Source organism: Choloepus didactylus, chromosome 15, assembly GCF_015220235.1.
Source record: "Choloepus didactylus isolate mChoDid1 chromosome 15, mChoDid1.pri, whole genome shotgun sequence".
Lineage (NCBI taxonomy): Eukaryota > Metazoa > Chordata > Mammalia > Pilosa > Megalonychidae > Choloepus > Choloepus didactylus.
The window spans coordinates 33409047-33434386 of record NC_051321.1 but is presented as its reverse complement, the minus strand read 5'-3'; the positions used below and the strand labels follow the sequence as shown (position 1 = coordinate 33434386).

The 25340-nt window shown below is 37.8% G+C and overlaps 1 protein-coding gene across 1 annotated transcript in view; it reads right to left on the bottom strand.

The window, feature by feature from the left end:
• Positions 1–25340, bottom strand: part of LOC119510647 (cytochrome P450 2C23-like) — a 66779-nt gene that overhangs the window by 11615 nt on the left and 29824 nt on the right. The window contains exon 3 of the mRNA XM_037805062.1: positions 251–400. Coding sequence (XP_037660990.1) covers positions 251–400 — 150 coding nt within the window. The remainder of the gene's footprint in view (positions 1–250; positions 401–25340) is intronic.

Genomic DNA, 25340 nt, shown 5'->3' with positions numbered 1-25340 from the left:
CTCAGACGAGGAAAATGCATCTTAGAGAAGTTAAATAACTTGTCCAAATTTACACACCTTCTTAAGTGCTGCAGTTGGGAAATGAATCCAGACAAAATGATTTCAGAGTCCTAACTAATCATTTTTTCCTAGCTAACGCTGTTTAATAGAGCAGATCCTGGGCTATAGAGGACTCCCAAAGGAGCTTGGACTGTGGGTGGTCTGTGTAGGAAGCCCCCTGGCCCCTCAAGGGATGATGAGTGAAATTCACCCTCAGTTTTCCTGAACTCCTCCACCAGGCAGCGGGCTTCCTCCTGCACTCGCTCCTCAATGCTCCTCTTCCCCATCCCAAAGTTCCTGAGGGTCATGAGGGAGAATCGCCGCATCTGCTTCCACCTCTCTCCATTACTGAAAAGGATTCCTAGGAAAAGAAGCAAAGAACAGGAAAGTACTTAGTGTGGTGGAGCTGGACTTGCATCGAACCTGGACTGTTTCCAGTGTCCTTATCAGAGATTAAGCAGCTGCCAGTTTAAGGGTACCACATGTTCTGTGATTTCAGTGAAATGTTTGTTATTTTGTCCTAAAGCAAATAAAACCTCATTTCTGGTCAACAGGAGGTAGAGAAGCCAGAACGGGACAGGGGGAATTGTTGGCAGGAGAGTATTTCCAAGTGCAGAAGGATCTTCCATCTGGTTTTGTTAAACGTAGTTAAAAAAAAAGGGGGGGGGGGGGCTGGCTCGTGATCTCACAACATCCCTTTCCTGCATCTCCGTGTTTTACACAACTCTCTAACTTGTTTTTAGTTCTATGGTTTTCTCTATTCAGGGAAAAGCAACTTTAAAGCAGATCAATATGGGTTTTATGTTTCTATTTGCCTTGGAATGTACTACACCTGTTAACCTGTTCTAAGAAATGAAGGTGCAAAGGAACTTGATATGTTCTATACCATGCTTTTCCCCCTTTCCTCTGTAAAAATCTCATTATGTATTTAGAATTTCCTCTTGCACACAAATCCAAATCCCAAGGGCATCTTTCTATCTCCCTGCCCTTTACCCTACACAACTCATTTCTAAGCCCTGTTGATTCCATCTCCAAAATGTCTTTCTCATCTGTCCCTTCTCGTCAGTTCTTATTATACCACCATCCTTCAGGTTCTAACGTTTTAAAACATCTAAAAAGTTGTAACAATTTTCAAACCAGTTTCCCTGTCTCCTCGCTCACTCCTCTAAATCCAGAGTGGCTATATCGTTCCAAATCAGATACAGGGACAATCATGCTGGTGCTAAAAAGCATCCAATGATCCCCAAGTCTCATCCTGACAACTTTATACTCTTCCTTTTCACCATTCTTTACTTCGAATCTTATGGACCAATCATAGCTGTTCATTAAACTCACCTCAATTGTCTTGCATTCTCATTTTGTATATTCTCTTACTTTGCTTCTGTTACCACACTATTTGTGTCTTTGAAACTCTGGTTATCCTGTAAGAGCCATCTAAAAAACCTCCCCTTTGAAGTTTTCCTGTACTTCTCTACTGGAGATAACCTCTCCCTCCTTTGACTTTAAGTGGCTTTCTAATGCCTTACTGCAATTTATGTTATTTTTTGTATTACAATTATTGTTGACTTTATAATTTCTCTTACTAGCTTTTGGTCTCCTATAGTTAAGTGATGGGCTCATCCCTCCCAATTTCCTGTGACACATGATCCCTTACCTTGCATATAGATTTCAATCATTTAAATATTCATTTCATGTCTGCAAAATTAGCAAGCTTTAAAAAAATTACAGTACCCAGAGCTATCAAGCTTGTGGCAGATTTGGTGCATTTGTTTAGTCACTTTGCATATCATTACATGTTTTGCAATAAAGCAATACTTACAGCAAAAACTATTAAAATTCTTTCATTCATTAATTGCTCTCCTAAAAATTTATACGAAGAAGTAATTCAACAAAAGGCATAAAGATGTACAATACATGGCTGTCTATACTAATTTAAGAACATTGTAAACAATCAAAAGGCTAACAATGGAGTAATTGTTTGCACAATTACAGTAAATCAACTTTAGGGAAAATTAAGCAGCCAATAAAATGATGATTATAGAAACAATGTAGAAATATCAGCAATGTTAATGATATTTTAAAAGCAAGCAGTATTCAAACATTCCTGTACACTATAGTTACAGATATGTAAAATATGCATGCATATGGGCAATATCTGAGAGAGAACACATAAAAATAAAAATAGCTGCGTTATTATATTGAGATGGTCTGCTTAGTGGTTTGTGGGCTCCAGAACGCAGCAGATTGAATTCAAGTCTTTGCTTCAATATTTTCTAATTTGGGCAAGTTATTTAACTTCTATTGCCTCAGTTTCTTCATCTGTAGTTTGGAAAAAAAAATAGTATCTTCTTCATGGCACTGTTGTGTTGACTAAGTACAATGTATACAAAACCCTTAGTATGGTATCAGATATATAAAAAGTACCCAATAAATGTTAGCTGTTATGATAATAATTATTGGAATTTTATAGGTATCTTTTATCTTTTCAAGAAATTTAATGCTGTTTTTACATCACCTTTAAGTGAAAAGGCAATTATACATTTGGTATATTTAATCCTTAAATTGGAAATTTGTATATTGTATTTAATATTAATTGTTCCTCTCCTATGTGCCATGTAGGATTCTAGAAATATTACTACTGTGAACGTTCTTGTTTATAATTTTTTTCCCCACATTGCTTATTATTTCTCAAGATAGGTTTCTAACAGGAATAAGTAAGTCACTGAGTGTCTCGTTAGAGAGGTTTGACTGTTAAGGGGAAAGAAACATGGGACAGTGAGTGAAGGGAGCCTGTGGCCAAGGAGTTGTGAGGGGGATGCTTTGGAATATATGTGTGCTCCTGTAAATGATCCAGTGGAGAGTGAGTTTATCAGTCAGAGTCCAACCAAACAGAAACCACTGTAGATATTTATAATACAGGAAACTTAATCCAGGGAATTGGCTTTAGGGTAATGGAAATACCGAGAAGTCAAACCAGGACTGTGAAACAACCCAGTGATGATAAAGAGCAGAAAGCTGCTATGGAGTTGGTATCACTGTAACCCAATGGCTGGGGTTTCTTGGCAGGAGCTGGAACCAAAGTAGACTTGTCCTGAAGGAGCTGGAGCCCCAGAGGACTTGTAGCTCTGGGAGAGACGCCATGTGAGGAGGAGGAGGGGAGGGGGCCTTGGGGGGAAGCTCCTCGGCTCCTCTCCTCCCGCTCTCTGTTCTCTTGCCATTGCCTCCCTTTGGCTAAGCCCAGCTAGAAGCCAGCTGTCAAAGGAGTATAGCAAATACAGCCCATGACATCAGTAACAGTGTGAAATAGGGCAGATAAGGAAATGGAGAAGAATGGCTCTGAGGACAAGTCCGGGACCAGCACAGAGAGAAGTGGATAATCCAAGACGGAGAAGGCATTACCAGAGAGGTCAAGTCCTTGGGAAGGTGAAACGCCATAGGTTCCAGGGCACTTGTGGTGAGTTCTCTAAGGGAGAAGGGGCACCTTTCCAATTGTAACAGGAAGAAAACAGGAGAGTAGGGGTATGGAGGCAGATTCTGTTGAGTAGCTGAAAGAGTTCATTGCTGTTAACCTCTATTTTTTCAATGAGTTATGATACAATGGAGCTGAGAGTGGAAATGCGTAATGAAGGTATTAATAGGATTAATGAAGAGTCTCTGAGAGTGGAAAAGTGAGCCAAATAGAGAAACATGTGTATTGAGATTCTATTTGAGGTTTGAAGGCATTATTTTAAAGGCAACCTGGTCTAATTATTGTGAGAATTTCTCCAGCTATGTTCATCTTCTGAGCAAAGGCATAGAGAAGACAGATGGTTGAATTCTTCCTGGCTTAGTGTACATGCCAGGCAAATAGGATGTGGGGAGAGAGGGTGTTCTGGTTTGCTAATGTTGCTGTTAAGCAAAATACTAGAAATAGATTGGCTTTTATAAAGGGGGTTTATTTGGTTACAAAGTTACCATCTTAAGGCCATAATACCGTCCAAGCTAAGGCATCAACAGTAGGGTAACTTTGCTGAAGGATGGTCAATGGCATCCAGAAAACCTCTGTTAGCTCTGAAGGCACATGGTTGGTGTCTGCTTGCTCTCAAGTTGCATTTCAAAATGGCATCCTCCAAGGTGTCTATCTTGGCTGCAGCTCCTCTCCAAAATGTCACTCTCAGTTGCTGTGAGGTCCCTCTGTTTGTGAGCTCTTCTAATAGGACTCAAGTGAACTAATCAAGACCCACCCTGTATGGGCAGGGCCACGTTTCCATGAAAACAGTCAAGAGGTCATACCCTAATCAAAGGTGTCACAGCTGGGTGGGTCACATCTCCATGGAAACACTCAATCAGAAGGTTCCAACCTAATCAACACTAATACATCTACCCCCACAAGATTGCATTAAAGAACATGGCTTTTTCTGGGGGACATAATATATCCAAACTGGCACAGAGGGCCAATGCATTTTCTAGGGACCGATTATAATAAGGAGCCATTGAAGAAGGGTGCTTTGATTTGTTGACGCTCTCAGTTACAAGTTTAAGGTCAAGGCTCTTGGTGATGCCTATTTCAGAGGAAATTTTGATAGCTTCTATGGCTCTATCCCCAAAGTCAAATGCTTTTTTGGGAAGTGGAATCTAGTGATAAAACCCATGTTTGATTGAGAAGTTGATCACCTTAAAGAGGGTGTGGACCTTATTACATGTTCATATAAAAAGAAAGGCATTTGAAAAAAACAACAATTAAGGAATGGTTGTAGCAGAGAGTCTAGTTATGGTAGAGCAAGCTGAGTATTTATTTTCTTAGGAAGCTTTCTGGGGAGAATGTTATTCCTGACCTATGGATCTAGGTTAGAAACCCTAAGAACCTAAGGCAGAGTTTCATCTGTGTATCTAGGCTCAGGAATAATTAGCAAGCTTTACTAGCTATAAAGGGTCTGTTAACCTTAGAAGCTATGTATTTCCTTTTTCTACTTCAAACACCTAGTCAGTGTTTGACACCATTAAGGCCTCAATATACTTTTCTTTCTTACGATTGTTTATATTGAGTTTTTATATTATAGAAGGAATATATGCTCATTTTAACAATCCAACCTGTACAGAATGGCTTTCCTATCTGTTTCAGTTTGCTAAAGCTGCCGAAATGCAATATATCAGAAATGGGTTGGCTTTTTCAATAGGGATTTATCAGGTTGCAAATTAACGGTTCTAAGGCCATGAAAATGTCCAAATCAAGGCATCAGGAGGTAGATATCTTCTCTGAGGAAATGCCAATGGCATCCAGGGTTCCTCTGTCACATGGGAAGGTACATGGCTGGCTCTGCTGTAACTTCTCTCCTGGGTTTAGCTTCTGGTTTCAGTGGCTTTATCCAAAATGTCTCTTGGTTTCTGTCACAGCTCCCAGGTGTCCTTGCTTGCTTCTCTTGGGGACAAACTCTGGATTACATATTATAGCTTCTCTCCAAAATAGCTCTCTCAGCTTCTCTGAACTCTGAGCTCCTGTGGGTCCTCCTTGCTTCTTCCAGGGGATCCAGAGTTTGCCCCTGGAAGAAGCAAGGAGGACCCACAGGAGCTCAGAGAGCAAACTCTGGATTACATCTCTTTGCTTAGCATCTCCAAAGTCTTTCTGTTTGCATCTCCAAGCATCTGGGTCTGTGTTGGCTCTGAGCTCTCTGTCTCTCCCTGAGCTCTCTTAAGGACTCCAGTAAACTAATCAAGACCCACCTTGAATGGGCAGGGTCATAGCTCCATGGAAATAATCTAATCAAAAGATCCCACTCACAATACGTCTTCCTTCATAAGATTGGATTAAAAGAACATAGTGTTTTATGGGGTACATAACAGATACAAAATAGCACACCATGTTAAAAAAAAAAAAACTTGTTCTTGATCCCAAATGGTTTGTTCTCATTCATAGCAAAACTTTCAAGCTAATTGCCCACTCTTTCTATGTTGTAATTCTTATCACCATTCATTATTTAAAATTTTTTACTTCTTAGGTTGATTCTTATCTATCAACTTAAAGTATTATTTATAGAATATTTAATAAATACAGGATTTATAAAGTAATATAATGATACCCAGCTTAAAAATAACATTAGCATTTCAGTTAATGGTCTCTTTGTGCCTGTTCCTGATTTGTTTACTTTCCAAAGCCCCAGGATAAGTATTATTCTAAAGTTGTTGATTATCATTCCTATGCATTCCTTTATATTCAAAATTGGTAAGTGTATATTCCTAAACAATACGGGATATCATAGTGTAGATATGCGTCTCGAATTTTCTTTTCTGCTTAATATTAAGATTGTGAAATTAAGTCATGTTGATAAGTTGCTCCTCAGCATTAATTTTCATTGCTGAATCATATATTTAGTTGTTGGATACTAGTATAATTTATCCATTCTCCATTCAGATTCCTCCTTTTTCTTTTCTTCTCTCTTCTTTCTTTTCTCCTCTCTACTTCCTCCTATTCCTCTTCCTCTCCCTATTATTTTCCTCTTCCTCCTCCTCCTCCCTTTTTTTTTTTTTTTTTTTTGCTATAAATTAGCCAGGGTAAATTCTCTACAGGCTGGTCTTTGGAGTTCCAGGCAAACCTGCTGCAGTTTGAGTGATTAAGATGTTCTTTCTTGGTGGAGTGCTGAGGTGGTGACTCACATCACCTGTCTGCTGTATCTTGTAAGCTCCAATTCCAAGAATAGGAACCAACACTAATCTTTCTTTAAAAAAATACACTTATTAAATGTTTTACGGAAGTGTATAGTAAAATAAAAACTTGTATCTTACCAAAAAGGTCCACAAATCATAAATGTGCAATCAATTTATTTTCAAAGTGATAAAACCAATGTAATCACCACATCAAGATGTAGGATATTAATAGCACCACAGAAATATCCTCAGTGCTCCTCCCAATAATTAAACTCCCCAAAGCAACTGTTATTCTGAATTCTATCACCATAGATTAGCTTTGCCTGTTTTTGAACTGTATGAATTAGAACTCTACAATATGTACTCTTTTGTGACTGGCTTCTTTGACTCAGCCTTATGTTTACGGGATTCATCCATTTTGTTGAGGGTGGCCATAGGCAACTGATTGTAATTGCTGGAGAACCTTCTATTGCATGTACTTATTTATTCTACTCTTGATGAACATTCTAGTTGTTTCTTGTTTTTGCCTATTATGAATAATGCTGCTGTAGGCATTCTTGTTCAAATGTGGATTTTTAGTTCATGCATGTATGGTGGGAATATACTTAGAAGTGAAATTGGTATGTATGTTTTCAACTTTAGTACATTGCTTAACAATTTTTCAAATTATTTTTACCATTTTGCACTCTCATCAACAATGTGAAAGTTCTGCAGTTGGTTTTGGGGTGGTGTTCTTATAATCAAAAAGCTTGCTAAATTTTCTTATTATTTCTAATTATTTGTATAGAGATTCTTTTATTTTTTCTATCGTAGCAAACAATAACAGTTTTGCTTATGTATGTCCTTCTACCTCATTTTACTAGTTGGCTAGGTCATCCTATAGCATGTTGAAAAGAAGTCATAGTAGCAGGCTTCTTTATCTCATTAGCAATTTTAAAACGAACATGCTAATATTTCATCATTAGGCATGATATTTGTTGTAGATTTTGGTAGCTGCCTTTCATCGGGTTAGGAAATTTCTCTTTTATTTATAGTTCACTAAGTTTTTTAAAAATTTTTTTAAGTGAAAGACTGTTGAATTTTATAGAATGGTTTTTCTTTATGGGAAGGTTTTTAACTACAAATTCAACTTTTATAGAAGTTGGGTACTTCAGGTTTCTATTTCTTCTTGAGTGTCTAAGTTGTTGAATTTATTGGCATAAGTTGTTCTTCGTATTGTCTTATTAATGTCTGTAGTGTCTGTGAAGATGTCCTCTCCTTTATTACCAATATTGAAAATGTTTATCTTCCTTCTTTTTTTATTGACTAGTCTGGTGACAGTTTTATCAACTTTAATGATCTTTCCAAAGAATGTACTTTTGATTTTTATTATTTTTCTCTATTTTTCTTTTCTCAATTTAATTGATTTCTTTTTTTACCTTGATTATTTCCTTCCTTCTGCTTATTTTGGATTTAGTTTGCTCTACTTTTTAGACTTTCTTAAGATGGAAACTTGGATTATTAATTTGGTACCTTTTATTATAAGCATTTAATGCTATTAAGTTCTTTCTAAGAACTACTTTATCTGCATCCCACAAATTTTGATAGGTTTTATTTTCATTTACATTTAGTTCAACATGTTTTTTAGTTCCCTTGAGACTTCTTTAACCCATGTGTTATTTAGAAGTGTGCTATTAAATCTCCAAATATTTTGAGATTTTTTTCAGCTTTCTTTTATTGATTTCTAGTTTAATTCCATTGTTGTCTGAGAGCATAGTTTGTATGAATTCTATTCTTTTATATTTGTGAAGAGGTATTTTGTGGCTCAGTTCATGTGAATATTGGTGAATGTTCCATGTGTGCTTGAGAAGAATGTATACTCGGCTGTTTTAGGAGGGAATATTCTATAAATGTCAATTAGATCCATTGACTACTGTTGCTGTTCAGTTCAAATATAACCTTACTGATTTTCTGCTGCTGGATATGTCAATTACTGTTAGGGGAGTGTTGAAGTCTCCGACTATAATAGTGGAATTGTCTGTTTCTCTTTGCAGTTCTATCAGTTTTTGCCTCATGTAATTTGATGCTCTGTTGTTAGGTGCATACTCACTCATTCAAGATTGTCTTCCTGAAGAACTGACCCTGTTTTCATCATGTAATGCCACTCTTATCTCTTCTAACTTCCCTTGCTCTGAAGTCTGCTTTGTCTGAAAGTAATATAACTGCTCCAGCTATTTTTTAGAATTAGCATTAGCAGGACATTTATTTCTCCATACCTTTACTTTTGGTCTATTTGTGTCTTTGTATTTAAAGTGGGTTTCTTGCAGACAACATATAGTTGGGTCTCGTACTTTTTTGTTTTTATCCACTTTAACAGTCTCTGTCTTAAAAAGGGGTATTTAGACATTCACATTTAAGGTAATTATTGATATAGTTGGATTAATATCTACTATGTTTGTAACAGGATTCTATTTGTTGCACTTATTCTTTGTTTCTTTTATCTTCCCCCAATTTTTTTGTCTTCTCTGGTTTTAATCATTTTATATGATTCCATTTTCTCTCCTCTCTCAGCATATAAATTCTATTTCTTTAAACAAAAAATTAGTGGTTGCCCTAGAGTTTGCAATATGCATTTCCAACTAACTGAAATCCACTTTTAATTAACACTGTATGACTGCACAGTTAATTCAGGTAACTTAGAGTATTCCCAATTCTTCCCTTCCATCCCTTTAACTTTACTTCATTCATTTTACTCATCCATAGGCTATAATTACCAATACATTGTTGCTATTATTACTTTTTTTAAAAAAAAAATTCAGTTTTATTGAGATGTATTCACATACCATACAATCATCCATGGTGTACAATCAGCTGTTCATAGTAGCATCATATAGTTGTGCATTCATCACCCCAATCTATTTTTGAACATTTTCCTTATTACAGAAAGAATAAAAATAGGAATAAAAAATAAAAGTAAAAAAGAATACCCAAATCATCCCCCCAATCCCACCTTATTTTTCATTTAGTTTTTGTCCCATTTTTCCACTCATCCATCCATACACTGGATAAAGGGAGTGTGATCCACAAGGTTTTCACAATCACACTGTCACCCCATGTAAGCTACATAGTTATACAATCGTTGCAGTTTGATAGTTTCAGGTATTTACTTCTAGCTATTCCAATACACTAAAATCTAAAAAGGGATATCTATATAGTGCATAAGAATGCCCACCAGAGTGATCTCTCAACTCCATTTGAAATCTCTCAGCCACTGAAACTTTTTTTTTTCATTTCGCTTCCCCCTTTTCAAGATGTTCTCAATCCCGTGATGCTGACTCCAGGCTCATCCCTGGGAGTCATATCCTGCATTGCCAAGGAGATTTACACCCCTGGGAGTCAGGTCCCATATGGCGGGAGGGCAGTGAGTTCACCTACAGAATTGGCTTAGCTAGGAGACAGTGGGACACATCTGAGCAACAGAGAGGTTCTCTGGGGGAGACTCTTTGGCACCATTATAAGTAGGCTTAGCCTCTCCTCTGCAGTAACAAGCTTCAAAGGGCAAGCCCCAAGATAGAGGGCTTGGCATACCAAACTGTCAGTCTTCAATGTTTGTGAGAACATCAGTAACAATCCAGGTGGGGAAGTCCAACATTTCTGCATTTTCCCCCAGCTCCTCAGGGGAGCCCTGCATATATATTTTTATTCTCTGTCCAAATTACTTTAGAATGTGTCGCTGTTTCACACTAACCTGTACAAAGCTACCAGATCTCTACTTCCTATTCAAAGTTCCATGTAATTATGGTGTTTGAATAAACTGACTGTACAAGTTAAATTATTTAGGGTACTACAGAAAATATAGATCCTGCACCAAATAAATATCTCTTTCCTTGGTCTCACTCAGAAGTTGACGTTTTAAAACATAGTTGGTATCATCCTTTACCCTTTGGCCTGATTTACCTTAGTCCTAACCAGATCTGCTTCATTCATATCTCTAATTGAAGTCTGGATTCTTTTTCAGCTTTTTAAGCAGTTGCTGTATGCCCTAATACTGACATTCACATCTGCTGAGCTCTAGCTCTGAGTTTCAGGTGTCACACAGAAACCCAAAGTTCCAGATACTGACCAGGTTATACACAAAGGGATCAGCATCTCAGAATTTGGAGATAGCCATTACAATTCAAGAATTGATGTGACTGCTGTAAGAGTTTACAGTCTAGGGACCATTACAATAAGCCTTCCCCTGATAAGCTGTGCTCTAAGATTCAAGTCTGAGTTTATACATTGTAGTTAGTCCATATTGGTGAGGCATTATAATGTTTATCTTTTTGTTTCTGGCATACTTCACTCAAAATGCTGTCTACAGATTGTATAATAATGCAGATTACAAGGGGTGACAGTGTGATTGTGAAGGCCTTGTGGATCACACTCCCTTTGTCTAGTGTGTGAATGGATGGGTAGAAAAGTGGGGACAAAAACTCAGTGACAAATAGGGTGGGATGTGGGGGAAGGTTTGGATGTCCTTTTTTTTACTTTTATTTTTTATTCTTATTCTGATTCTTTCTGATGTAAGGAAAATGTTCAGAAATAGATTCTGGTGATGAATGCATAACTATATGATCGTACTGTGAACAGTTGATTGTACACCATGGATGATTGTATGGTATGTGAATATTTTTCAATAAAACTGAATTTAAAAAAAAATGCTGTCTACAGTTGCCATTCACCTCGTTGCCTGTCTCATAGCTACACTCCTTCTCGTAGTTGCTCAATATTCCATTATATGCATCGCCACAGTTCACCATTCTGTTCATCAGTCAACGTACCCTTAGGCCACCTCTGCCCATTGCAAATGAATACTGCTTCCATAAACACCAGTGTGCAAATGTCCTTTCATGTCTTTGCTCTCAGATCTTCCAAGTGTATACCCCATAATGGGGTTGCGGGACCTTATGGCACCCACGTACCTAGTTTCTTATGGAACCACCACACTGTCCTCCAGATAGGATACACCATTGTACCTCCCACCAGCAGTAAATAGGTACATCCCTCTCTCCATGTTTTCTCCAGGACTTCTATCCCTATTTATATTTTTTCCTAGAATTTTAGAGATATATTCAGATACCATACAATCATCCACAGTGTACAGTCAATTGTTCATGGTATCATCCTTTAGTTGTGCATTTTAATTACTACAAAAACAAAATTTTTGAAAGAATAATATAGAGAGTAAAAAGAAAAATAAAATATACAATACAATTTAATAGTAAGGTCAGACAACACCACCACTACCACGAATCCCATATCTCTCCCTTGTATCACCCTCTCATACACATTTAGCTTTGGCATATTGCCTTTGTTACATTTAATGGAGGCATAGTACAATGTTACTGTTGACCATAGACTCCAGTTTGTTTTGATTATACTTTTTTCCCCAATACCATCCCCTTTTCAATTCTTTGCAAGGTTGACATTTGTTCTCCCACATGTAAAAACATTTTTATATTTGTACATTTAGTAACAGTCATTGGCCACTCCAGTTTTTGCCAAATTATCATCAGTCTTTATCATCTATCTTTACCTCTAGTGTCATACATTCCCCTATCCCACCTCTTTCAGCTTTACTCACAGACATCTTTGTTCAGTGTACTTACAATATTGTGCTACCATTTCACAGTATAGTGCTATCTATTTCTGAATTTATACAATCAACCCTGTTGAACATTGTGCAGTCCTTCATCATCAAATGCCTGATCTCTATCCTCTTTCTATCTCCTGGTAATCTGTTATCAGCTTTTAACTCTCAAAGTTTGCTCATTAATGTTAGTTCATATTAGTGAGACCATACAGTATTTGTTCTTTTGTTTCTGGCTAACTTTGCTCAACATAATGTCCTCAAGGTTCATCTACATTATTATATATTCTGAGACTTTGCTCTGTCTTACAGCTGTGTAAAATTCCATTGTTTGTATATACCAGTTTATTTATCCACTTGTCCATTTTTTTTTTTTAGTTTTTAATTTTTATTAAGATTGTTCACATACCATACAATTATCCAAAGATCCAAAGTGGACAATCAATTGCCCCCGGTACCCTCATACAGCTGTGCATCCATCACCACAATTAATTTTTTTTTCAATTTTTAGAAGCTTTTCATTACTCCAGACAAGAAATAGAGCGAAAGAAGGGAAAAAAAAAAAAAAAAAAAGAAAAGGAAACTCAAATCCTCCCCTATCCCTAACCAACCCCCCTCCATTGTTGACTCGTAGTGTTGGTATAGTACATTTGTTACTGTTTATGAATGAACATTGAAATATGACTAACTGTAGTATATAGTTTGCAATAGGTATATATTTTTTCCCTATATGCCTCTCTATTACTAACTTCTAGTTATAGTGTCATACATTTGTTCTGGTTCATGAAAGAGATTTCTAATATTTGTACAGTTAATCACAGACATTGCCCACCACAGGATTCAGTTTTATACATTCCCATCTTTTGACCTCCAACTTTCCTTCTGGTGACATACGTGACTCTGAGTTTACCCTTTCCACCACCTTCACACACTTTTCAGCACTGTTAGTTATTCTCACATCTTGCTACTGACAAACATTTTAAATGTTCATTTCCAAACATTTAAGTTCATCTAGTTGAACATTCTGCTCATACTAAGCAGCCGCTCCCCGTTCTTTAGCCTCATTCTATATTTTGGTACCTTATATTTCATGTCTATGAGTTTACATATTATAATTAGTTCCTGTCAGTGAGACCTGGCAATATTTGTCCTTATGTGTCTGGCTTATTTCACTCACTATATTGCCCTGAAGGTTTTGTCATCAACCCATTTTTTTTTAAGATGGTTTTGTTCGCATGCCATACATTCCAACCTAAGTAAACAATTGATGGTTCATTCCCTGTATAGTCACATATTTATATGTTCGCCACCCTCACCACTATCTATATAAGGGCATCTACATTTCTTCCACAAGGCAGGAGGGAGAGTCAAAGAAGATAGAGAGGCAAAAGAAAAATAAAAAAGAAAGAGGAAGAAAAAAAAATGACAGGAAGCAGCAAAAGGAAAGGTAACCTTAAATCAAAGTAGAATAAAGAGTCAGACAACGCCATCAATATCAAGTGTCTCACACCCCTCCCCTATCCCCCCCTCTTATCTCCCTTTACCTTGGTATATTGCCTTTGTTACATTAAAGGGAGCATAATACAATGATTCTGTTACAGTCTCTGGTTTATGTTGATTGCATCCCTCCCCCAATGCCTCCTCATTTTTAACATCTTGCAAGGTTGACATTCACTTGTTCTCCCTCGTGAAAGAACATATTTTTACATTTTATCACAATTGTTGAACACTCTAGATTTCACCAAGTTACACAGTCCCAGTCTTTATCTTTCCTACTTTTTTCTGGTGTCCCACATGCTCCCAAACCTCCTCTCTCAACCATATTCATAGTTATCTTTGTTCAGTGTACATACCTTGCTGTGCTACCATCTCCCAAAAAAATTGTGTTCCAAACCTCTCACTCCTGTCTTCTATCACCCTGTAGTGCTCCCTTTAGTATTTCCTGTAGGGTGGGTGTCTTGTTCACAAAGTCTTTCATTGTCTGTTGGAAAATATTTTGAGCTCTCCCTCATATTTGAAGGACAGTTTTGCTGGATATAGGATTCTTGGTTGGCAGTTTTTCTCTTTCAGTATCTTAAATACATCACACCACTTCCTTCTTGCCTCCATGGTTTCTGCTGAGAGATCCACACATGAGGATATGATGGATCACTTTTCTCTTGCTGCTTTCAAGATTCTCTCTTTGTCTTTGATGTTTGATAATCTGATCATTAAGTGTCTTGGTGTAGACCTATTCAGATCTATTCTGTTTGGAGTACGCTGCCCTTCCTGGATCCATAATTTTATGTCTCTCACAAGAGATGGGAAATTTTCATTGATTATTTCCTCTATTATTGCTTCTGCCCCCTTTCCCTTCTCTTCTCCTTCTGGGACACCAATGATACGTACATTATCGTACTTTGTTTCATCCTTGAGTTCCCGGAGATGTTGCTCATATTTTTTCATTCTTTTCTTCATCTGCTCCTTTGCGTGTAGGCTTTCAGGTGTTTTGTTCTCCAGTTCCTGAGTGTTTTCTTCTGCCTCTTGAGATCTGCTGTTGTATGTTTCCACTGTGTCTTTCGTCTCTTGTGTTGTGCCTTTCATTTCCATAGATTCTGCTGGTAGTTTTTTTGAGCTTTCGATTTCTGCCTTATGTATGCCCAGTGTTTTCTTTATAGCCTTTATCCCTTTTGCCATACCTTCTCTAAACTTTTTGAATTGATTTAGCATTAATTGTTTAAATTCCTATATCTCAGTTGAAGTGTAAGTTTGTTCCTTTGGGCCATAACTTTGTTTTTCCTAGTGTAGGTTGTAGTTTTTTGTTGTCTAGGCATCTGACCTCCTAGGCCACCCCAATCAGGTTTTCCCAGAGGAGAACAGGCTCAGGTCACAGAAGGAGGAAATATTCAGTGTCTGGTTTCCTTGATGGTTGTTCTTAGAGGATTGATACACACTGTGTTTTTCTGCCCAGCAGGTGCGCCTGTCAGCCTGTCAGGGCTGGTGTAAGGGGGTGTGGCCCACGGCTCTCCTCCCCCAGGCTTTGGGGTCTGGTTCTGGTAAGGCAGGTAGTAGAGCTGGGCCCATCCCTTTCCTCTTGGGAAGCTATGCCCCCTCCAGAGGGGTCATTTGCATATAAATAGATTCTTTGTTTCTCTGACTCAGAGTGCTGAGATTTTAAAATGGCTGAGGCTTTTCTCTACTGTGAAGAGCTGCGAACTGAAAACAGCTGAGGCTTTCTCCTCTGAGCTGCCCAGGTTGCGAGAGAGAGAAAGGGACAGAAAGCTCCCAGATTCACCCATCAGCCAGAGATAGCACCCAATCCTCTGGGCTCCCTGCCCTGAGACAGATACGTCCCCTGACACTCCCAAGTCAGTTGTCACCAAAAGCCTGTGTCTGCTTGTCGGGGATTCGCAGTCTGTATTGAGCAGTTAACATTAAAACCTCAGATGGAGCTGGGCTGAGGTACACTCACTTGTTCAGAGAGTGCTGGTCTCTAGCACCACGAGGCTTCCGTGAGGGAGGGGCTCTTGGCGCGGGGCCGCAGTTTTTACTTATAGATTTTATGCTGCGATCTCGGGCATTCCTCCCAATTCAGGTTGGTGTATGATGAGTGGACAGTCCCGTCTGTCTCCCCACAGTTATTCCAGGTTATTTACTAGTTTTTCGATAGTTTATGAATTATTCCAGGGGACTAACTGGCTTCCACAACTCTCTATGCTGCCATCTTAGCTCCTCCTCTATCCACTTGTCCATTGATGGACATTTGAGCTGTTTCTGTCTCTTGGCAATCGTAAATAATGCTGCTATAAACATTGGTTTACAGATGTCCGTTTGGGTCTTAACTTTCAGTTCCTCTGAGTATATACCGAGTAATGGAATAGCTGGGTCATATGGCAAAGCTATACTTTGCTTCCTGAGGAACTGCCACACTGTCTTCCTGAGTGGCTGCACCATTCTACATTCCCACCAACAGAGAATAAGTGTGCCTCTTTCTCCACATCCTCTCCAGCACTTGTAATTTTCTGTTTTTTGGGTAATGGCCATTCTGGTAGGTGTGAGATGATATCTCATTGTGGTTTTTATTTGCATTTCCCTAATAGCCATGAAGTTTAACATTTTTTCATGTTTTTGAGCCATTTGTATTTCTTCTTAAAAAAGGTGTCTGTCCATGTCTTTTGCCCATTTTTAAATTGGGTTGTTTTGTCTTTCTGTTGTTGAGTTGTAGGATTCCTTTATATTTTGGGGATATTAGACACTTAACTGATAGGTGATTTCCAAATATTGTCTCCCATTCTGTAGGCTGCATTTTTACTTTTCTGACAAAGTCCTTTGATGTACAAAAGTGTTTAATTTTGAGAAGATCCCATTTATCTATTTCTTCTTTGGTTGCTTGCACTTTGGGTGTAAGGTCTAGGAAACCACCTCCTATCACAACATCTTTAAGGTATTGCCCTACATTTTCTTCTGAATCTTATGGTCTTAGTGCTATTTATGTCTTTGATCCATTTTGAGTTAATTTTTGTATAAGGTGTGAGAAGGGAGTCCTCTTTCATTCTTTTGGAAATGGATATCCAGTTCTCAAAACACCATTTATCAAAGAGGCTGCTCTGTCCCAGTTGCTTTGGCTTGACTGCCTTATCAAAGATCAATTGTCCATAGATGTGATGGTCTATTTCTGAACACTCAATTCGATTCCATTGGTTGGTATATCTATCCTTATGCCAGTACCAAGCTGTTTTGACCCCTGTAGCTTTGTAACATGTTTCAAAGTCAGGTAGTATGAGGCCTCCCATTTCATTCTTCTTTCTTAAGGTATTTTTGCCTATTCAGGGCACCTTACCCTTCCAAATAAATTATGTTATTGGTTGTTATAGTTCTGCAAAGTAGGTTGTTGGGATTTTAATTGTATCGCATTGAATCTATAAATCAGTTTAGGTAGAATTGACATCTTAACTATATTACTCTTCCAATCTATGAGCGCAGTATGTTCTTCCATTTTTTTTTTATGTCCTGTTTGATTTCTTTTAGCAGTTTCTTGTAGTTTTCTCTGTATAGGTCTTTTGTGGCCTTAGTTAAGTTTATTCCTAAATACTTGATTCTTTTGGTTGCTACTATAAATGGATTGTTTCTTGATTTCCTCCTCTTGTTGCACATTACTTGTATATAAGAACACTACAGATTTTTGTGTGTTGATTTTGTAGCCTGCACTTTGCTGTATTCATTGATTAGTTCTAGTAGCTTTGCTGTAGATTTTTCTGGATTTTCTACATATAGAATCATGCCATCTGCAAACAGTGAAAGTTTTACTTCTTCCTGTCCAATTTGGGTGCTTTTTTTTTTTTTTTTTTTTTCTTTTTCTTACCTAATTGCTCTAGCTAGAACTTCCAGCACAATGTTGAATAACAATGGTGACAGTGGGAATCACTGTCTTTTTCCTGATCTTAGAGGGAAAGCTTTCAGTCTTTCCTCTTGAGTATAATGTTAACTGTGGGTTTTTCGTATATTGCTTCTATCATATTAAGAAAGTTCCCTTCTATTCCTATCCTTTGAAGTGTTTTCATAAAGAAAGGATGTTGGATTTTGTCAAATGCTTTTTCCACATTGATCAAGATGATCATGTGTTCCTTCTGCTTTGATTTATTAATGTGGTATATATTGCATTAATTGATTTTCTTGTGTTGAACCAGCCCTACATATTTAGAATAAATCTCACCTGGTTGTCATGTATAATTCTTTTAATGTGCTGCTGGATTCAATTTGAGAGTATTTTGTTGGGGATTTTTGAATCTATAGCATTAAAGAGATTGGTCTAGGGAGAACCTAAGATGGTGGCTAGGTGAGACAGGGCAAAAAAAACACCTCCATGAAAAATACTAGATAAAAACCAGAAAGTGACCCAGAACACCAGTTTCAGCGATGCGCCAGCTGGACGAGGTCTGCTAGTACCACAGGGGCCGTATACTTGGTGAAACCAGGAGTCTGCATTCTGAAATGAGTAAGTAAGCTGGCTGGAAGACCTGCAGCCATGCTGCAGTGTGGAGAAGCCAGGGGTTGGCATTTGGAGACTGACTGGTTCTTTAAAAAAAAAAAAAAAAAAAAAGGGAAAAAGCCAGGAGCAACTGCAGTTGTGACAGTGGGAACCATGCAGTAAAACACAGCAAGAGAGGGCTGAACTGGCCTCTCAGTGTCTGGCCTGGAGGATAGCCTGCTGCAGATACCCTCGGGGCCAGGGTAGTGGAGGGGAGAGCCGGAAGCAGAAAGAAACCCTGCAGCTTGCAGCTGGCTCCCCAGGGGGCTGGATAAACTCTTGCCTGGGGCCATGCCCACAGCCCAAAGCCCTGCCAGTTGTCCCTGAGCTGGGAAGAAGGAACTGAGCAAGGAGGGGGGGTTGAGATCTCCCGTTTGGCCATCTTTGCATCAGGCTGAGAGCACCCCTGCACAGCCCGGCAGCCTGGGGCTTCCCTTGAGGGACGGCACACACTGGTGACATAGCACAGCATTCCCTCAGCAGAGGTCCTGGAAGATCACAGCTGAGAAAGGGGACCCGCTCAGAAAACCCAGGGACACTACGCCAAGTCTGGTGGTTGTGGGACAGCGAGAGAGAGGGTCTGGGGCTGAACTGAAATGAAGGCTTAGACTCTTGCAGTGGCCTTGAATCTCAGGGAACCTGGGGGGTTTGAATATTAAAGCTGCCCTTCCTCCCTGGCCACCCGGACACACGCCCCACATTCAGGGCAGATGGCTCCCGCAACACACCCAAATTGAGTTCACCAGCTGAACCCCACAAGAATCATTTCCCCACACACCACGGGGACAAGGTTGAGAAGAACTGACTTGAGGGGTATAGGTGACTCGCAGACACCATCTGCTGGTTAGTTAAAGTGTACACCACCAACGTGTGTTTCTGAAAAATTAGATTGGTATCTTTTTTTACAACTTGAAAGAACCCTATTAAGCAAAGCAAATGCCAAGAGGCCAAAAATAACAGAAAATCTTAATGCATGTGATAAAACCAGATGATATGGAGAACCCAATTCCAAATGCCCAAATCAAAATATCAGAAGAGACACAGTACTTGGCACAATTAATCAAATAACTACAATCGAGGAACGAAAACATGGCAAAGGATTTAAAGGACATCAAGAAGACCATGGCCCAGGATATAAGCAACATAAAGAAGACCCTAGAAGAGCATGAAGAAGACATTGCAAGAGTAAATAAAAAAATAGAAGATCTTATGGAAATAAAAGAAACTGTTGGCCAAATTAAAAAGACTCTGGATACCCACAGTACAAGATTAGAAGAAGTTGAACAATGTCTCAGTGTCCTAGAAGTCCACAGAACAGAAAATGAAAGAACAAGAGAAAGAATGGAGAAAAAAATTGAAAAAATCGAAATGAATCTCAGGGATACGGTAGATAAAATAAAATGTCCAAACTTAAGACTCATTGGTGTCCCAGAAGGGGAAGAGAAAGGTAAAGGTCTAGAAAGAGTATTCAAAGAAATTGTTGGGGAAAACTTCCCCAACATTCTACACAATATAAATACACAAAGCATAAATGCCCAGCGAACTCCAGATAGAATAAATCCAAATAAACCTACTCCAAGACATATTCTGATCAGACTGTCAAATACTGAAGAGAAGGAGCAAGTTCTGAAAGCAGCAAGAGAAAAGCAATTCACCACATACAAAGGAAACAACATAAAACTAAGTTGTGACTACTCAGTGGCCACCATGGAGGTGAGAAGGCAGTGGCATGACATATTTAAAATTCTGAGAGAGAAAAATTTCCAACCAAGAATACTTTATCCAGCAAAACTCTCCTTCAAATTTGAGGGAGAGCTTAAATTTTTCACAAACAAATGCTGAGTTTGCCAATCAAAGACCTGCCCTACTTCAGATACTAAAGGGAGCCCTCCCAACAGAGAAACAAAGAAAGGAGAAAGAGATATAGAGAATTTTAACAGACATATATAGAACCTTACATCCCAAATCACCAGGACACTGATTTTTCTCTAGTGATCACAGATGTTTCTCCAGAAGGGACCATAAGCTGGGACATAAAACAAGCCTCAATTAATTTTAAAAAAATTAAATATATTCAAAGCACATTCTCCGACCACAATGGAATACAAATAGAAGTCAATAATTTTTGAATTGTAACTCCACTATTTACTTCCTACATGATAAAAAATACACAAACTCTAAAGACAAATCAGTGGTTTTGAACTCAATGTAAAATATGTTATTTTAGACAACAATATAAAGGTGGGGGAATGGAGGAGTATAGGAACATAGTTTATGTGTCCTATTGAAGTGAAGGTGGTTTCAAAGAAAAACAAGATTGTTTTGGATTTAAGAGGTTAATTTTGAGCCCCACAGTAAACACAAAGAAATTATCAGAGAATATGACCATAGAGATGAAAAGTAGAGTACAGGTTAAGAGAAATGGGGGAAGGGGCAATGGGGAGTTAAGAAATGAGTGTAGGGTTGCTGTTTGAGGTGAAGGGAAATTTCTAGTAATGGACGGTGGGGAAGAGCATTACAACATTCTAAATGTGATTAATCCCACTAATGGAATGCTAGGGAGGGGGTGGAATGGGAAGATTTAGGCTGTATATATGTTTCCACAATTGAAAAAAAAATTAAAAAGACAGTCTAAATAGATGACAATTGAATGCCAAGGATGAACCTGGATGGGATTGGAGGATGGAGGACAGGAGGCTGAAAGGGTGTGTCCCTTTCAGTTGAGACATAAGGAAAAGGAAATATAGAATGTAAGCTTTGTATCATTGTTGAATCTCTTGTACTTCTTAGCTGTGCTTAATGGGATTGCATAAAAGAATGATCTTGTTCATGGGAAGTGTATACGTGAATTATAGTGTTTGTTCAAGGATGTGTGCAGCTAGCTCTCATATGTTCAGAAGACAGAGCAATAGATGATGGATGATAGATAAGGAGGGAGGGAAGGAAAGAAATAGCGATGTGACAGCATGTTAAAGTTGGTGGATCGGGGTACTGGGGGAGGGGGGTCAGGGTATGCTGAGTTCTGTGTATGGGGTTTGTATTGGTTTTGCAACTGTTCCTATGACCTTGAATTTATTTCAAAATAAAAAAAAAAGGCAGAGAGAGAGAGACATCACAGATACTGAAAAAGAAATAGAAGCAAAGTTAGGAGAGAGTGAAATCACAGAAATATTTTCTAAAAATTATCTAGAACTTTAAAAATATGACAAAAAGATTGCTTCATACTCTTTCAACGTCTTACTGGAGCATTATCTAAGAAGCTCATTCAGTGTCATCAGATGTTCTAGGGGAAGTAATCTTGGCTTGTCCTACTTTGACCATTGATTAAGACCCAGACTGTAAAGTTAGCGTGTAGAGGGCTGGTAAATTGCAAATCATTTTTGTCTGGTAGTGTATAAATTATTTTTAGCTAGTAGATTTTTTTAAAAAGACTCTCAGGATTTAACAAATGATTATGACTACTGACTCATAATATAGATATTTCTTTTTAGTTTCTAGTGAATTAGAGTAGCCAGAGAAAATACCTGAAAATGTTGAACTGTAATCCAGTAGCCTTGATCTCTTGATAATGATTATATAACTATATAGGTTTTATCATGTAACCGTGTGATTGTAAAAACATTGGGACTGACAACCCCTTTATCCAGTGTAATAAAATAAAGTAATAAAATAAAAAAAATAAATAAAGAGATTGGTCTATAATTTTCTTTTTTTGTAGTATCTTTTTCTGACTTTGGTATTAGGATAATGTTGGCTTCTTGGAATGAGTTAGGTAGCTTTCCCTCCTCTTCAATTTTTTTTGAAGAGTTTGGGGCTATTTTTGCTTTGAAAAATTATCAGATCAATTATGAATAAGAAAATAAAGATATGATTTTACCCTTGTTATATCTTCTCTGGTGGTCTTCCTTTCTTTACGTAGATCTGAGTTTGTAACCTGTATCACATTCCTTCTCTCTGAAGAACTTCTTTTAACATTTCTTGCAAGACAAATTCCATCAGTTTTTGTTTGTCTGAGAAAATCTTTATTTCTCCTTTACTTTTTTTAAATGTGTTCATTTTTTCTTTTTAATGCAATTTTATTGAGATATATTCACATGCCATACAATCCCTCCAAAGTGTATAATCAGTGGCTCACAGTACCATCACATAGTTGTGCATTCATCACCACAATCAATTTTAGAACATTTTCATTACTCCAAAAAAAAAAAAAAAAAAAAAGAGAGAGAGAGAGAGAAAACTCCAAACATCCTATACCTTTTATCCACCCCACCCCCCCCCCATCATTGATCCCTTACACTGGTGTGGTACATTTGTTACTGTTGATGAAAAAATATTAAGATATTACTGTTAACTATAGTCCATGGTTTGCAGTAGGTGTGTTTTCCCCATATACCGCTCTATTATTAACTCCTTGTAATAGTTTCATACATTTGTTCTTGTTCACTGAAGACATTTTTTATATTTGTACTATCAGTCACAGTCATCATTCACCACAGGATTTACTGAGTTATATGGTCTGATGTTTTAACCTCTGGCTTTTGTTTTGGTGACATATATGACCCTAAACTTCCCCTGTCAACCACATTCACACACAATTCAGCACTGTTAATTACACTCATGATAATGTGCTACCATCACTTCTATCCATTTCCACTCATTTAAATTCAACCTAGTTAAAAATTCTGTGCATCTTAAGCAATGCTCCCCATTCTCTAGCCTTATTCTATCCCCTGGCATGCTATATGCTAGATTCTATGTCTGTGAGTTTACATATCATAATTAGTTCATATTAGTGAGCTCATAGAACATTTGTCCCTTTGTGTCGGATTTATTTCCCTCCACATAATGTTTCATCCATGTTGTCGCATGCATCAAGACTTCTTTCCTTTTTATTGCGGAATGCTATTACATCATATGTATATACCACATATTGTTTATTGATTCATCAGTTGATGGACACATGAATTGTTCGATCTTTTGGCAATTGTGAATAATGCCACTATGAACATCAGTGTGCAAGTGTCTGTTTGCGTCTTGGCTTTCAGTTCTTGTGGGTATATACCAAAATTCAGGATTGCTGGATCATAAGGCAACTCTATACTTAGCTTTCTGAGGAACTGCCAAACCTCTTCCACAGTGAGTAAGTGTACTATTTCTCACACCCTCTCCAATACTTGCAGATTCCTGTTTGTTTAATAGTGGCCATTCTTTTTTTTTTTTTTTTAATTTGCTTTTATTATTTTTTTTAAAGGATGAAAGAGAGCTGTATTGACTTTAACCATGTTTGGAAAGCAATCAATTTATAACACAATCAGTACAAAGAGAGTTGTTAACCCTGATCTTTTCAAATATGTTGTTTACCAATTTCAATCTTTTAATCTTTTTCTTTCAGATCAACTTGCTTGAATAAATACACAGCCAAAGTCTCCTGCATCTGATATTTTTTTATTTAAGCATTTTTTATTGTGAAATATAAGAATTATAAGGAAAAGTGACAACTTTCAAAGTATGATTTAACAAATAATTATAGAGCAAATTTCACTCTATGGGTATGGGTTACAGTTCCACAATTTCAGTTATTTCCTTCTAGCTATTCTAATACATGAGAAACTAGAATATATATATATATATATATATATATATATAATGATTCAGTAGTCATAATTCTTTGTTAAATCCTATCTTGCATAATATTTCACCATATGTATATACCACATTTTGTTTATCCATGTGTCTATTGAACGACACTTGGATTGTTTCCATCTTGTCTGTTGCTACTCCTCCCTCTCATTTGATCACTGTCTCTATCTTCAGGGATAGCTAGGCAATGACCACTCTAACTTGTTCATACGGAAAGGGATGTCAACTTTATGGGGAAGGGGGATGCAGCTGATTGATGTTCTTGCAGAGACTGGTGCCTCTGGGTTTTGGGACTTATCTGGCATAGGAACAATCTGGAAGCTTTAAGTTCTGAAAAATAAACTTAGTGAGTGAAACTCTTAGAGAGTCTCAGATAGAGACCTGGGTATTCTTTAGGGTTTTCAAGAATAATGTTGTTTGAGGCTTGGCATAATGTGGCAATTTGCAATCTAGCTAAAGCTTGCATAAGAATAACCTCCAGGATAGCCTCTCAACTCTATTTGAAATATCTTACCCACTGAAACCTTATTTTGTTGCATTTCGTTTCTCCCTTTTGGTCAAGGAGGTATTCTCAATCCCATGATGCCAGGGCCAGGCCCATCCCTGGGAGTCAAGTCCCACATTGCCAGGGAGACTCATACCCCTGGGAGTATGTCCCACATAGTGGGGAGGGAAATGAATTTATTTGCAGACTTGGGCTTTGAGAGAGAGAGAGAGGCCATATCTGAGCAACCAAAGAGATTCTCTGGAAGCAACTCTTAGGTGTAATTACAGGTAGGCTTAGCTTCCCCTTTACAGAAGTAAGTTTCATAAGAGCAAGCCTCAAGATTGAGGGTTTGACTTATTAAGCAGGGGGTCCCTAATTTCACGTAGCATATATTCTGTTCCAAATAAGCAATCAGTGTCACATTCTCCTCACTTAGTTGTACAATCATCATCACTTTCAATTTTAGACAATTATCATAACACCAAACACCCCATAACTCTTATCACCCCCCAATTATTTATACCACTCTGTTGTTAACTCTTTGTACAAGTGTCATACATTTGAAGTAGATCATGCAAGAATTTATTTATATTTGTAATTCTGATCTGTGAGATACATGACTTTAAACAACCCGTTTCAGTTATGTTGGCCTTCATTGTGGCACTGATACTTATAATCCCATTAATAAACTATGATCACCACTGTCCATTCCTATACCTTTAAATTCAACCTCATTAACAAGTCTGTACATATTGGGTAATCACTCCCCCTTCTCTAGCTTCTGTCTATCTAGGTCCCCTATAACCTATGTTTTTAAACTCTGATTTTACCTTAACTAGGGGTTCATAATAGTGATATACAATATCTCTTCTTTTGTGTCTGACTTATTTCACTCAGCATCATGTCCTCAAGGTTCATCCATGTTGTCAAACATT